This window comes from Endocarpon pusillum (genome assembly GCF_000464535.1).
Source record: "Endocarpon pusillum Z07020 unplaced genomic scaffold scaffold4303, whole genome shotgun sequence".
In the NCBI taxonomy this organism is placed as follows: Eukaryota; Fungi; Ascomycota; class Eurotiomycetes; order Verrucariales; family Verrucariaceae; genus Endocarpon; species Endocarpon pusillum.
Genome location: NW_006916414.1, coordinates 94696 through 108760, shown reverse-complemented (window position 1 = coordinate 108760; position 14065 = coordinate 94696). Strand labels below are relative to the sequence as shown.

Here is a 14065-nt window from a genome sequence, read left to right as displayed (position 1 = left end):
CCCTGCCTGCGCCTGCGGCTGGCATACGCAAACAGTTCGCCATATCCTGCTATACTGCCCAAGATATAACAGAGTAGGCATGCTAGCTGCCTGCGGAACAGAGCGTATGAGCGAGATCCTCTCCCAACCCGCATGCGCAAAGCAGGCGGCTCGCTGGTTCATCCGCACAGGGATCTTAGAGCAATTTCGTACCGCAAAAGAGATAGCAGAGGAGGAGCTAGGAGGGTACAGAGTGTTTGATGCAGCAGAGGAGTGGTAACGGCAGAGGTTGAGACCCTCTAAGATATTTAGTGTATGGTTGAAAGGATGACTACACAGGAGGGGGCAACAGGTACGCAGACAAAACGCAGGTGGGGCAGAGGCGCCTCGTGGCTTTTCCCTTGCTAGGTAGCTATCTACATGGCCCTATAAATAGGGACCGAACAGACGTTAAATAGAATAATATATATAATATTATGCTTAACGTGGTTTATAAGCAGCCCGCTTATACAAGCAACCCGCCCACTTTTCTTCTACTTCGCAACCTTCTGACTATCGTACGCAACCACAACACAACAACATAATGAATTCCTAATCTCAAGAAGCCAGAATCCTCCTTACTATTCAGGCTATCCGTACAAACCAGGAAATGTCGATCCGATGTGCTACAAAGACGTACAATGTCCCTCGAACCACCCTCCGCGATCGAATGAAGGGCTGTACCCCGAACGCCGAAGTACGTAAAGCTCAACATAATTTGACCCTGACCGAAGAAGAGACCCTCGTACGACATATCCTCGACCTGGATTCGCGAGGATTCCCGCCCCGGATCGACGACGTATGAGATATGGCTGACCTTCTCTGCAAGACGCGTCATGCGAAGCCTGTTGGCAAGCAGTGGCCATACAACTTTGTACAACGCCGCCCTGAGCTCAAGACGCGTTTTTCGCGTGCGTACGACTTCCAGAGAGCCCTCTGTGAAGATCCCGACCAGATAAACGCGTGGTTCCGGCTAGTGGTTAATATACGTACGAAGTATGGCATCCAAGATTGTGACTTCTACAACTTTGATGAGACAGGCTTTATGATGGGAGTCATCTGCGGCAATATGGTAGTCACCTGCGCAGATCAATCTGGTCAAGGTAAGCAGCTTTAGCCTGGCAATCGTGAATGGGCGACAGCGATTGAGTGCGTGAGTAGTGATGGCTTTGTACTACCATCATTCTTGATCTTGCAAGGTGTTAATCATCTTGCCTCTTGGTACACTGAATGTGACCTTCCTGATTCTTGGGTGATCAAGACCTCAGGCAATAGCTGGACGAACAATAATACAGCTTTAGATTAGATCAAGCACTTTGATAAGCATACTTTCGTACAACGGAAGGGTGCATATTGAATGATTGTCTTAGATGGTCATGAGAGTCATTTATCTGTCCAGTTTGAAGAATTCTGTAAAGAGAAGAATATTATTACTCTTTGTCTTCCTGCACACTCTTCTTATCTTACTCAACCATTAGATGTTGGTTGTTTCAGTGGATATTGTACACTTGAGGATTTCATCAAAGCCCATATCAACCATATCACCAAGACTGAGTTTCTCCTTGCCTTCAAAGCCGCCCACTTTAACACAATGACAGCTGAAAACATCAAAGCTGGCTTCCAAGGTACTGGTCTTGTGCCGTATGACCCTCAGGCTGTCTTATCCAAGCTTGACATTAAGTTACGGACGCCAACACCGACTGGACCACACAATTCTAATAACGCTGTTTCACAATTAGAGCACGTACGAAATCAGATTGCTAGATATCAAGGAAGCTCTCTGACTAGTGTTTTTTTAGCTGTGAAGCAATTAGCGAAGGGTACAGAGCTGATTGCTCATCAAATGACTCTTTTGCATGAGGAGGTCCGTACGCTTCGCAAGGCTAATGAGGCCCTTGCAAAGCGTCGGAGGGCTAAAAAGACACGCGTACGAGCTGGAGGTGCACTTACTGTAGAGGATGCACATAGTTTAATTAAGCAGAAAGAGATTGTACGATCGCAGTTGAGTAGAAGGTCGGTGGAAGAGGGTGTCACGCAGACTAGGTCATTGGGTTTACGGCATTGTGGGAGATGTGGCAAGACTAACCATAATGTACGAACCTGTCAGGAGGTTGAAGAGACATCTGAGGAAGATAGCGATGTAGAAGATAATTGATTTTCTTGTGTTGTAGTTGCGTACAATAGTTAGAAGGTTGTGAAGTAGAAGAAAAGTGGGCGGGTTGCTTGTATGGGCGGGCTGCTTATGAACCACGTTAGCTATATTTCATTAAATTACATATTCAGATCTATAAGCTAGGCTAATAGCGCTTACATTAGCGAAATAAGAGGTAGTTCTGAAGCGAAATAAAGCATTTTCAACTGTCTTAATAGCATCACGTTTGTATAAGGCTAAAACCGCTTTTCGGCCACAGTTATAGATTCGTTTGCTTCAGCGCGTTATTTTCGACTTAAGGATTCGATATCCTGCTGCCTCACCTATATCATGCAGCTTAAATAGCTCTTTCCGAGTCAATATGCCTGCGGTAGCTTGTGCGTCAGCAAGAAGCCGTACATGGCGCGGAGTGTCAATTATCGTTCTTGGCCTGCGTGGCGACTTTGGGCTCAAATTAATCGCAGGATTAGGGTTTTGGCAGTTTCTTCTGCTTGTTTTGCGCATTCGAGCCATTTTGTAGACGATTTCAGCTTGAATTGGTAGAGAAATAGAGGGTTGAAGATAGAGGGTGTAAAACAAGGGTGTACGGAACTATCTTTAGTGTACCCCGCCTCTATGACGACGTAAATAATTATTTGTCTATCCACGCGAGGAAAATGAGCAACCCATCTTTCATATGCCTCCAGCATCCTGGACGAGTTCTCCATTCTATCAATTCCTCTTCCTCACCATATTCATCCTAGCCTTCTTCCCCAGCGCATTCTTGACTCTCATCAAACTACCACTCCTCCCCTTCGCTTCCACCCCTCCTAGAAACCCATCATCCCTCCCGCCCTGCCCATCCCATTGCCTTACCCCCCTCACCACCACCACTACCACCCAGCAGCCATCCCCACCCCAAGAAAAGATGTCCTGGATCCAAAAATCCTTCACCCTCCCCCCTCGCGGAGATCTCGTCCTACAAAGTCGGACTCCTACATCTGTTCGTGCAGCACACGAGTTGCGCGCTCAGCATGAATGAGAACTGGGACGAGGAGGTGCGAGAGGATATGAGTGATGCCTTGGACCGGATCGTGCCGGAGGATGGTCCGCATCAGCACTCGAAGGGTGGCAGTGGTGGAGAGAAGCTGTATAGGCATTCGGCGGAGGGCAAAGATGACATGCCGGTAAGTAAGCATTTTGTGAGATGGAAGGGTTGGGGTGTGTTTGGTACTGCCGGGACCGGTCTTAGGCTGCTCAACCCTTTTTCTTTCTTTTCTCTTTCTCGTGTTTTCGAGGACGGTGTTGATGGTTGTTGCTGGTGGTGATGATGAGGCTAAGACGATGGTGTTGCGCTGTAGGCACATGTCAAATCCGCCCTGATAGGCTCCAGCGTCACTATTCCCATCAGCAATGGTGAGCTCGCTACGGGGACGTGGCAGGGGATTTGGTATCTGGAGTTCCGCGCAAGGAAGCATACGAGGAGTGTTGTTGCTACGATTCAAGGGGAGAAGTTGTAGTGATATGCTGATGGATTTCGGGAGTGGAGGCAAGGCATACGGTGGTGCGAGTGGGCAGGGCTCAAAGGGACCGGTTTGAGCTAGGAATACGGATAGAGAGGGAAACGGTGGACTTCTTGCAGGCGAATGGCTCCACCGTCTATCGGCGCTGAAGCAAAGAATTGGGCCGGGTAGTACCCCGATATGCTACGATATGGATACAATACGAAAGAAGAGTTGCGTATACAACCCGACTGGCCCAGGTGAGGACAGTATCGCTGATGATGATGACCACGACGGGAAAACCTAGAGACCAATTCTGAAATCCACATCTTCGATCCCACTCTCGAGTTCTTGCATGTCTTCCAAGCTTTTGCAGGGCAGGTTGGTGGAATACAGTCCACTAACTTAGTTGGAGTGGATTGCCTGGAAGAAAAAAGAACCCACTCGTTTCTTTTTCTCGCCAGCACTATGGCTTGCCCCTGTATCTATCTATACGATCCTGTGTCATGTCCTGGCTTCTCAGCCGAGTCGTGTCCCAGGTTTCCCACGCTGTGTCGTATCTCGATCTCCAGCGCGGACGGACGACGCAACGCACGCAGGGGCTCGAATCAGCGAAGCAGGTTGGGAAGCAGGTTGGGAAGCAGGTTGGGAAGCGAGCTGAGGGGCTGTGCTGTATCCATAAACCAAGCTATCCCGATAGCTAGCTATAGAAGGTTGGGGGGATGAAGAGGATATGAAACCGCAAAATCTGGTTCACACTCTTCTTGCCATACTGCGCATGTCTGAACTCATCAACTGTAAAAATAGCCAGCCACTGATCATAGCGGCCTACTATTTGACCTTCGCCTCTTGTTTCCCGTGATGCCTTCCTTGGCTAGACAGACTATTGTTTCTGCTGAAGCCCAAGGCTCCCCGGTGGCTCAGCAGAATTGAAGACCATCTTCCCCTCTCGGGATGCGTCAGAGGGCGTTGATCGAAGAGGGTTAGTGGGACGCGGGCGTGTGTTTGAGGAGTATGTCGCATAGCCATCCATCTGCCATTGCTGCATCGTCCTGCTCCAGAATTCTTCTCAATTTCTGGAGTAATCCTGGGGTGGTGGGTGATCAGATGTCGTCGTCGGTTCAGGCGTGACTTGCAGAACGCTTTGATCTGGCCTTCTTGTCCGTTGGCCCCGACGGCTAAGACAGGACTCAGTCAGGTGCAGAGAGGACTGCATTTGCTCTTTTCCTTCGTAGCTGATGCTTAACCGCTGTACTGCTTCTGCTGAGTCGTATGGGCACACTCACTGCATGGAGATTGCAAGAGAAGATTCCACCGAAGTTGAATTCTTTTTCTTCTTCGAAATCTTGCAGCTGCACCTCAACCCTTTCGCTGAGCCTAACCCTCCTCTTGTCCTCCTTCTTCCTCTCCCTCCGCGCCCTCTTTCCCAGCGATTGCCTTCCTCTTCCTCTTCTCCACAACATCCCAGTTATACACCCTCGCCGTCGCCACCTCGACCGTCGTGATCTGCACCCTCAGAAACTCCATGTCCTCGGCGCAAGCCTTCAGCGTCTCCTCCGCCTTCTCCACCCTCGCCTTCAGCATCTCCTCCGCCTCGGCCAGAGGATACGCAACCATCACGTTAGCGCCCAACCAGAGATACACCTCCTCGATCTCCCTGGGCGCAATCTTGGCTTTCGCGTAGAGCGTATCATTCAGCGAGAATGTGGTTTCGAGATCTGCCACCGCTTCTTCTTTTTCATCATCATCATCATCATCATCATCACCCTCTTCGAGCTTCGCCTTCCTTCTGCGCAGGAAGCGGATGGTGGAGAGTGTGCTCTCCATCTCGGGTAGTTTCTCCCTCAGCCCCGCAGCTCGTTTGGATACATTGGCTTCCATGAACTGGTATTTGGCAATCATCTCCTGGAAGCGGCGCAGGGTGGGCTCGACGTCTGCAGCGCTGCTGACGTAGGAGCTTATGGAGGTCATGAAGGGGAAGCTTGGGATCCCGCGAGGGTTGGTGCTTGGTTCAGTGGCGGAGAAAGAGGAGCTGCAAGGAAGCTTTGTCAGAGCTAATTCTCGTCATGAACAGAAACAATTGTGGATGAAGCTATGGTCTTTTTCCGTGATCTGGGTTTCAAACACAAAGAGAGAAAGAGAGGGAGAGAGAGATTGTGTGTGTGTATGTGCACAGCTAAGTTCCTCCGACCTAGAGCATGAGAAGCGCAGACAGTTACATGTAGACGAAGCTGAGGAATTATGCAAACGGCGCACTTCCAAACGTCAGTGCGTTTCGATGCCATGCAAGAAGTAGGACTCGAGCAGCAGCAGTGTGTACCTTTTGGATGTTTCTGCCGCCATATTTGCGTGGACAGCCGGGGTTGTGGAGTCAGCGAACAGTCGTGTATTGTTGTCTGTGCCTTGTAGACCCACGCCCCCATTGAAATCGTCAGCAGCTGAGGGGATGTAAAGGTGGGTAGGCAGAACACTCTTGGTCTGCTATTGTGCCTGGCAAAGTTCGGTGGAGGATGATGTCTACTGGAGCTGGAAGCTGCCCTCGAGCGACAAACCTCGGGCTTATGTATTGCCAAGGCCTGTTCCTCTACCGGAAAAGGGGTTCAAGGAGGTTCAGGGAGGTTCAGGGAGTTCAGGATGGTTCATCAGCGGCAAATGCCAGTTCACAATTCAAGGACAGAATACATCAGCCACTTTTCAGGTCGTCCATTTGCCGTCTTCAATGGGCAGGACTATTCTGACAAGTACAGCGTAATAGTGCTGGTCAATCCATATCGAGGTAGCCGAGAAGGCACATTCTTTCATGCTTTTGTAACACACGAACCAGGAATCGTTGAACATGATGCTCAATCAAACGCCATCGCTTTCTCGCGCTCGTGAGGGCTCCCAATCTTCTCCGTTCCTTCATTTCCCCATGCTTTTCGGATTGCTGCGCCAAAGCCAAGCGCGCCAATTGCTGTGACATGAATGGGTTGTACACGCAAGTGAATGAGCTCCAAAACAATGCTCGTCTTCCCAAAGAGCAACACCCACCTAGTAGTGATCTGGGCCGTAAGTCGAATGAGTATGGTTGACTCTCTTCGTCCTCATCTATCCACATCCATAAACACAACCTTATCCCTCGAGCCTTTTCTCTTCTGCTGAGCCTCCCAAACCATCCTATTCCGCTTCATCTCTTCCACATCAAAGCTGGGTGCCTCCACCTCAATTGGACCATCATCTCTGGACACTGGTCTGCTTCCTGCGGAGTTGCCATCTTTCTCTCGCAGTGCATTATTGGATCGCATCTTCATCAAGCTTGGTCTTAACCGCAACTTTCTGTCTTTGCCGGGTGTCCGTGGTGGGCCTGCATCTGCATCTGCCACAGAGACATCAGCTGCCACCGCAGTATTTGGCTTGGACTTGGCACCATCCAAAACATCACCCCTGGATCTTATTTTTCGAATTTCTCGAGCAATACGTTCGAGCGTCGACCCTGCGGGCTTGTGAACCGTCTGCTGTGGATAAGGGGGAAGAGGCTTATCGACCGATTGATTTCTGCTGTGAGTGTTGATGCTGCTGCTGGTGCTTGGCCTGGTCTGATGACTTTGTAGGGAACCTCTGTTCGATGAGCTTGTGAAAGAGATGCCAGAGTCAACTTTTCGTCGTTGTTTCTCATCCTCGTTTTCTGTCCCACTATGAGTCGATGAGACTGGTGTCTGGACACTGTCTTTGCCTGTGATTTCAAAACACTCGTCAATGATGCCACTCGCCATGCGCAGATACTTGTCCATGGTCTCCCGCACTGAAGGCCAGCCAGTCTCCTCGCCTGCTCGCCGACCTTGATTGATGAGACATTTGAGTACGGCAGTACCATTCTTCTCCACGGCAGTGATGTAACGAAAGAATCCGTTTCGTTGCGCAGACAGGATCGCAGGTGTGAGCTGATGTGTCGGCTGTACAGACTGAATGTTTGGTATCATGGCTGGTGGGTAAACAGTATTCAACATGGCAATGCAGTTGGCTTTGTTGAAAGGTAGAAGAGAGAGTTCATTAACCAGGGTCTGTTTCGCGGTAAGTATAAGTAAGGCACCTGCGCAGGGATATTGCTCACCCATCGCCTGAGACCCAAGAACACTTGCGTGTAGAGTGCCTCAACCTTTCTCTCCTTGTCCTCGATATCAACCACCCATCGTAGGACACCGGGGTATTTACGCCCGAGGACGGACCGCTCGCCAAAATCAGCTCGGTCAATCCCGAGTCTGTCGAGAGCAGCCACGACCTCTCGTCTTCTTCGAATCTCCAAATCCTTCAGGTAGTCTAGCGCTGTCAACGCTTGGGGAAAATCGACCTGGTCCAAATCTGGTGGGAAGCATCTGCGTACGAAGCTGGTAACAAAGCTTGGTGGTAGGGAACATGGTTGCGAGGGGATTTGAGAGATATGGGACATGAGATTTGCTCGCAGCTGTGCAGCCGCCGTAGCAGTTGTCAGGTTGTGTTGTTCATCTTTCTGTTGTGCGGGAAACGCATTGCCTACTACCGAGCTTGAGGAAGAAGACGTAGGGCTCGACGGATTTTGTGGTTGTGGAGCTTGAGTAGTGGCATTCAGGGTGTACATGGTTCGAAGTGGTATTTCATAGCTCCCAGGATACGCCAATAAATGTTCGAGAATCCACGGGTAAGCAGCTCCTTCACTGGTAGACGCGGATACGTCATCCTGAAAAGACATGGCGAAAAAGAGGAATGGTTGAATATGAGGACTCAGGCAGCGAATGACAAAGTGTGACCAGCAACAATGAGTCCAGAAGAGTGGTCGACTCCGCTGTCTTATGAATTGTCGAGTCAACGCACGTGCTTGGGTTTGGATGTTGATTGTTTGGTTCGGGATCCACTCGGAGGGGAAGTTTGTTTGCGAGGTGCGGTCATTCACCCAATGGAGCAGTATTGCAGTCTTTGCGCAGTCTTTGCTGTCTGCAGACCGAGATGTTTGTGGATGTTATGTATCCTGTGTTCAAGTGGCCTCTATGCTAATATCTGGGATTTTTCGTGTAAAGAAGGTCTATGTATCCGCAAGGTACAGAATTGCACAGATCAGGAGTTGGGACCTGCGGAAAAGTGTGTTTTCGGAGACGAGGGGCAGGGTCGACGACAATCAACAATCATCTGCGAAAGGGACCGAGATCAGCAGAGCAGAGGCAGGCGGGTGAGATACCTGTCTCAGATGCCGAGGGGCGAGGGAACGGATGGTACAGACGGGTGGGCAGAGGGAGGGTTGAGCTACCAAAGGGAGGGTGGATGGTAGAGATGGTACCAAAAAATGAGAGGACGAGTGCCAGGTCTCTTCTACACCAATGTCTCGGCAAGTTGAATGAAGTAGTAATGGTGTCCCAGAGAAGTATTTAGTAACAAGCAAGTATTAAGATTCGTCTCCTGCCACCAGCAGCGCATTGGTTATGGTGAGAATTGATTTCTCTCCACCACAACTCAGGGAAGATTGAGCATTGGCGAAAAAGAATTGAACAATTGCCCGACTCGACACATGCAGCTGCAGCACCGTTTTCATGTCTCACGCCGAACTTCCCAAAGAGTATCCAGACGCGGGCTCTTTTGTCCTGTCACCGTCTTGGATGACCTAAAGGAGCATTATTAGGGGAGGCTTGCTAGGATTCAGCTAGCGGAACAGAGGTAAAAATTGGGCTAGATGGCTGAAATTGACTTTATCGATACTCCAGAGTGAATACCCTTGCCATCAATTATCAAATCTGCTCGTACCACGACACAGGCATTATTTCTCCCTGGAACGCGTCCTGACTCGAGAATCACAGAGTGCACCACGGACTTGGGAAATGTCTCAGGACTTTGATCCATGACCTTACAGGAAGCGTCTCTTGGGATTTATATCAAGCTTCTCTTGTCCCCCTCTCTCTGCTCCTCCTCGTAATGTCAACAGAACCCCCATCCGGAACAAATACCGAGCAATCGGGTAGCTTTCCCCAGACCTGCGGACGTGATGAGCTTTGCATGTCAGTCTTGACTTGTTTGGGCAATCCGTCAGGGGCACAGGCCTGGAGCTAAGGCTGGGAGTCGATATCCGCAGCAACGCTAGTTATGTCCCGGGCCACCAGCGCCTGTTCGTCATCCACTAAGCTGACTACGTAGTAGAGCATCTTAGCGAGGGCAAAGATGCTTTGCTTCTTAGCTAAACAAGAGCCCACCCGCTGCAAACTACCAATTGCGGGTGTTCCGTACTCCGTGCGGAACAGAGGTACCGGTCTCGCTCTAGTAGACCACCGACATAGACCACCGACACAGAGAGCAGAGAGCAGAGAGCAGAGGGCAGAGGGCAGAGGGCAGAGGGCAGAGGGCAGAGGGCAGAGTATGAATAGCCATGGTGATCCATCCGTGCTGTTCATCTTCGCCAAGGATGATTGTGTTGAACAAAGCGGGTGGCTGGCACGCATTGTAGATACTCGTTTAGGAACTTGCATGGAAAGGCTATCCTCCCAACAACGTCATCGGCATTGGTGTGATAATGCATCTTCAGAACCGTGGATGCATGTTGCCTCTAGCGTGGCTCTTTGGTACGCTGATCATCCACTACTCCTGGCCCACGAGGGTGTGCATATGTCGCTGCAACATGCTGATCCGCTCATCTGCTAAAGTATGAGTGCCTGACATGTGCCTCGCGTCGTTAATCAACTAAGTTAGTGAGTCCAGGGGTCAACTCATCTCGACTCGATTGGTTGCTCGGTTACTGCCCATCGTGCTCTTCCATTTCAATGTCTTCTGGGTTGGTCTCGGCCTCACTCATGGCCCATTCACCAATAAATCCTGCCTCTCGGACAGGATCATGAAGGTCCACGTTGTGTTTCTGTACCCATTCTGCCACTTTCGACCTCTTCACAATCATGGTCACAACGTCTTCTTCAACATCGTTCCCCGTCACTGCAGCCATCCGTCCTATCCCGTTTACCTCCCCGCTCTTCTTCAATCTAGCCTTCTTCGGCATCATCATCTCGCAGATCCCCATTTCTGCCAGTGCAGCCACCACATCCTCCGCTAGCATTCCCGTCCTCTCCCCAATCTCTTTCACTGTTAACGCTTTCTTCATCACTGCAGCCTTCCGTCCCTTCCTCTTCTTACCGTCATCAAATACCTTCCTACCGTCGGCATCGGCACTCTCTCCAAGCATAAAACGTGCTATCCGCTCGCTCCAGAATCTGAGGTAGCTTCTTCGGCCCATCACACTTAGTGGCTTCTCGGGACCCCCAATGACTCCTCCTTCCCATTCCCAACCTGATAACTTGTAGGACACCGACATGAGAAGCTTGCCCAGCTGTCGGTGCTGATATGGAGGGAATATCAGGATACAGGCCAGGTTGTTGCTATCCCACGATGGATTTTCTTTGGAAAAGAAGCCCAGCACCTCAGTCTTCAAGCCAAGGTCTTCCCTGCCATCGCCATGCATGTGCTCCTGATTCGTGGCGTTACTCCCCGAGCTAAAGGCATGCTCTGGTGGTGTGTAGGTCAGAACATAGTAAAGAAACCCTCCCGTATCAAAGAACACGCTCTTCTGCTCTAAAAACAGCTTCCCGAATAACGACAGGTTCTGGCAATACAGCTTCTCCGTCTCGCCATCTACCTCCCAAACAGAGTATCCACCATGACTGTAGACGGGCATAGCTGATGCTGGAACGGGAGGCAGGTCGAAGTCTTGCTTCCGCAACTGCTCATGGTGGCGTAGATGGACCACGTAAGCAAGCTTGTGTGGGGTGTAGCGGAAGCAGTATGGACAAACATGTAGCACAGGGCAGGTCGTCGAGGCAGCCGAACTTGCAGAGGGTGACACGGTTCGGCCGTTCAATTCACCATTTCGAAGATTCGTAGGTGGATTTTCTGACGAGAGGATGATGCTGTCAGGATATGGTGAGTAGTACCATGTTTCGAACTGGACGTTGCCGAGTATGACGCTGTCGATGTTTCGTGAGAGAAGGGAGATGGACGGTCTGCGGGGCGACAAGGGCGAGGCGGTACTCGTCGCCGATGGAGCAGGTCTTGCAACCACAGATGGCATCCTTATAGCAATGCATCAGGACAACGGACGCCCATGGATCAGTGTCCCTTCACATCGCCTGAGCAGCATCTGGACAACTTCAACACGATTTGGGGAGGAACCAGATCACCCAAAGATGATACGGAGTACCAAGCTCCCAACTTGAATTATTACTGAACTAGTACTAGTGCAAGGCCTGGTTTAGATAGCTCTTGGCATTCTTCACCCCTCTCAAATTATGTTCTATGAAACAGCAATGTGAACTTCAGACCCTCATCTACTGTGCTTGCAAGAGCCTTCCCCAATACAGTTTCTGATCGCCTCGTTCAACAGCTCATGTAAACCACTTTATCACTTCAAGGAAGTACCAATCTGCCTGATACCAATGCTCTTGCTTCTCGTTGGTGTGATACATATGATGCCCAAGAAGACTTTCTTGCCGCCTCAAAGTCGTGTCCAGCATGGCAATGCTTGTATTTCTCGAGAACCTGCCTGCACGTAGTGCTGCCCACCTTAGCGTCCCGAGCGACATAGCGGCAAGACACGTCGATCTCTGCATGGATATGCGGACACTTCGATTCATCAAGACAGAAGTACGGCGTGTATTTCACCAGCATCTGCAGCACCGAAGCTTGTTAGTACTGCATAGCAAGGATGGTCCAGGAGCAGGGAAAGAGCTATCCCTAGCGGATCATCTCGGAAGTCCAATGGTAGATAATTATGATATGTGCTGACTTACCCTGCATAGGCGAATCTTATGACACCCAGCAAGGCTGTCGTGCAAACACGGCTCTCCACGGAGGTCAGCTGGGCATATCATCTTAGAAATGAGTGTGTCGGTGACCTGAGTCAAACAATGGTCCATTAGAAATGATCCTGCATAAGCCAGAGGACAACAACAACGGGGTCGCGTCGCATAAGATTGGGTTTGGAGCTTGATATTTACTTCGACATATCCTCCGTTCCAGCGCACGTAGTATTTGGATGGTTCTGGATTGTCAACTGGTTGTGGTAGACTGTAAACCACTGTAGTACCATGTTGTTAGTGCTACTCCATGGAGCATAGGTTTGCATACAGGACACATGACGAGACAGGTGAGAGCATACCGTGCTGGTTGTATGCTGCAACAGCGGTTGCCATGGAGTTATAGAAGTATGGGACCATCGGAAATATGAATAAAGCTGTGGAGGCCAATTGCAAGATATATTAATTGGCAAATGCAGCTAGCTGGAAGTTTCTGGTCAAGCTTAGGGGGCCGGAAAGTAATGGACAGTCCGGAAGCGTTCAGATATAGTGAATGTGGGTCTGAACTCCGCCAGCGGTCGTGTCTGGCATTGTTTCCGCCCGGTACATGATCGTGGTTGATTTCCCAATTAGAAAGGAATGGTCCTTAGAAGGAGGTCAGACATCAACACGGAGGCCATGCTTCCTTACCTAATGCTAAACGATGTTCAGATGGTATTCCACATACAGATGCAGAGCTTTGTAGAAGTGCCAACTTCTACCACATAGTACCTGTGATCGGGAGAGCTTTGGAGGGAATTAATGGTTGAAAGCTAATCGCAGTAGTAGTAGGCACACAGCCTCACACTCAACAACACTCAATCAGCTGTCGCTCCCATACCGTTCCTTAGTGTATAAGACCATGAACGGGACGGATAAGGGACCAATGCAAGAGTTAATGGGCATGGTTCAAGAGGAGGCATGAGATCATAGCTGATCGATAGAACTGAGGGGTATGGAAGTACAACAGGATTATAAAAGTTGGAATTGCTTATCTGAAATTTCATGAAACTAACAAGAACAATAACAACAACCATGACTAGCATCATGCAGAAAGAAAAAGATGATGAAGTGGAAATTGTGATATAAGCCTTCCTGTGAAAGCAGCCAATCCTGTTAACGCATGAAAGTTTAAGTGAAAAAAATACCATCGTAATCATGCAAGCACTTCCACCCGAAGATTTATCGATAAAGCTGATGGCCGTTGGACTGTACAATGTTCATCAAAAGGGAGGTCTGCTTCTAGACACGGGAATTCATTGATTGAGCACAGACAGATGCAAGGCGGATTTGCTGCCGCTACCCTAGAACAGGAGTCGTGCAGGAGATGTCTGGATAGTGGTCATGCTGTTGCGAATGGATAGAAGAGCTACTATTCTGTTCGGTAGGTAAGACAAATGCTGTCTTTGACCGGTCAATGTAGCCTCCAATTTGAGGTGCAGATGATAAGCCTTCCCAAATAGGCTAGAAGCAAAGTTGGGCAATACCCCTATCCTACAAACCGGATAGCAAGATGTATTTGAATCCCACGACGCTGCTGATTGTTTTAGGAGAACTCTGACACTGCAGCGGTTGGGGACCACTGGCAGTGCAGTGTCCTT

General features: G+C 49.8%; 4 protein-coding genes across 4 annotated transcripts; 1 reads left to right on the top strand and 3 right to left on the bottom strand.

Moving 5' to 3' along the window:
* Positions 1-628: 628 nt before the first annotated feature.
* EPUS_05093 (uncharacterized protein) lies at positions 629-2173 on the top strand (the record flags this gene model as incomplete). The annotated part of the gene is made up of 4 exons (XM_007805416.1): positions 629-817; positions 848-1121; positions 1617-1762; positions 2126-2173. The coding sequence occupies 4 exons, from the start codon at positions 629-631 to the stop codon at positions 2171-2173; spliced, it is 657 nt and encodes a 218-aa protein (XP_007803607.1).
* Positions 2174-5028: 2855 nt separating this feature from the next.
* EPUS_05092 (uncharacterized protein) lies at positions 5029-5622 on the bottom strand (the record flags this gene model as incomplete). The annotated part of the gene is made up of 1 exon (XM_007805415.1): positions 5029-5622. One exon carries the CDS (start codon positions 5620-5622, stop codon positions 5029-5031), a length of 594 nt encoding a protein of 197 aa, XP_007803606.1.
* Positions 5623-6734: 1112 nt separating this feature from the next.
* EPUS_05091 (uncharacterized protein) lies at positions 6735-8356 on the bottom strand (the record flags this gene model as incomplete). The annotated part of the gene is made up of 2 exons (XM_007805414.1): positions 6735-7691; positions 7742-8356. 2 exons carry the CDS (start codon positions 8354-8356, stop codon positions 6735-6737), a joined length of 1572 nt encoding a protein of 523 aa, XP_007803605.1.
* A 2022-nt stretch (positions 8357-10378) lies between these two features.
* On the bottom strand, positions 10379-11701 carry EPUS_05090 (uncharacterized protein; the record flags this gene model as incomplete). Its single annotated transcript, XM_007805413.1, has 1 exon — positions 10379-11701. The coding sequence occupies one exon, from the start codon at positions 11699-11701 to the stop codon at positions 10379-10381; it is 1323 nt and encodes a 440-aa protein (XP_007803604.1).
* Between the last annotated feature and the right edge of the window lie 2364 nt (positions 11702-14065).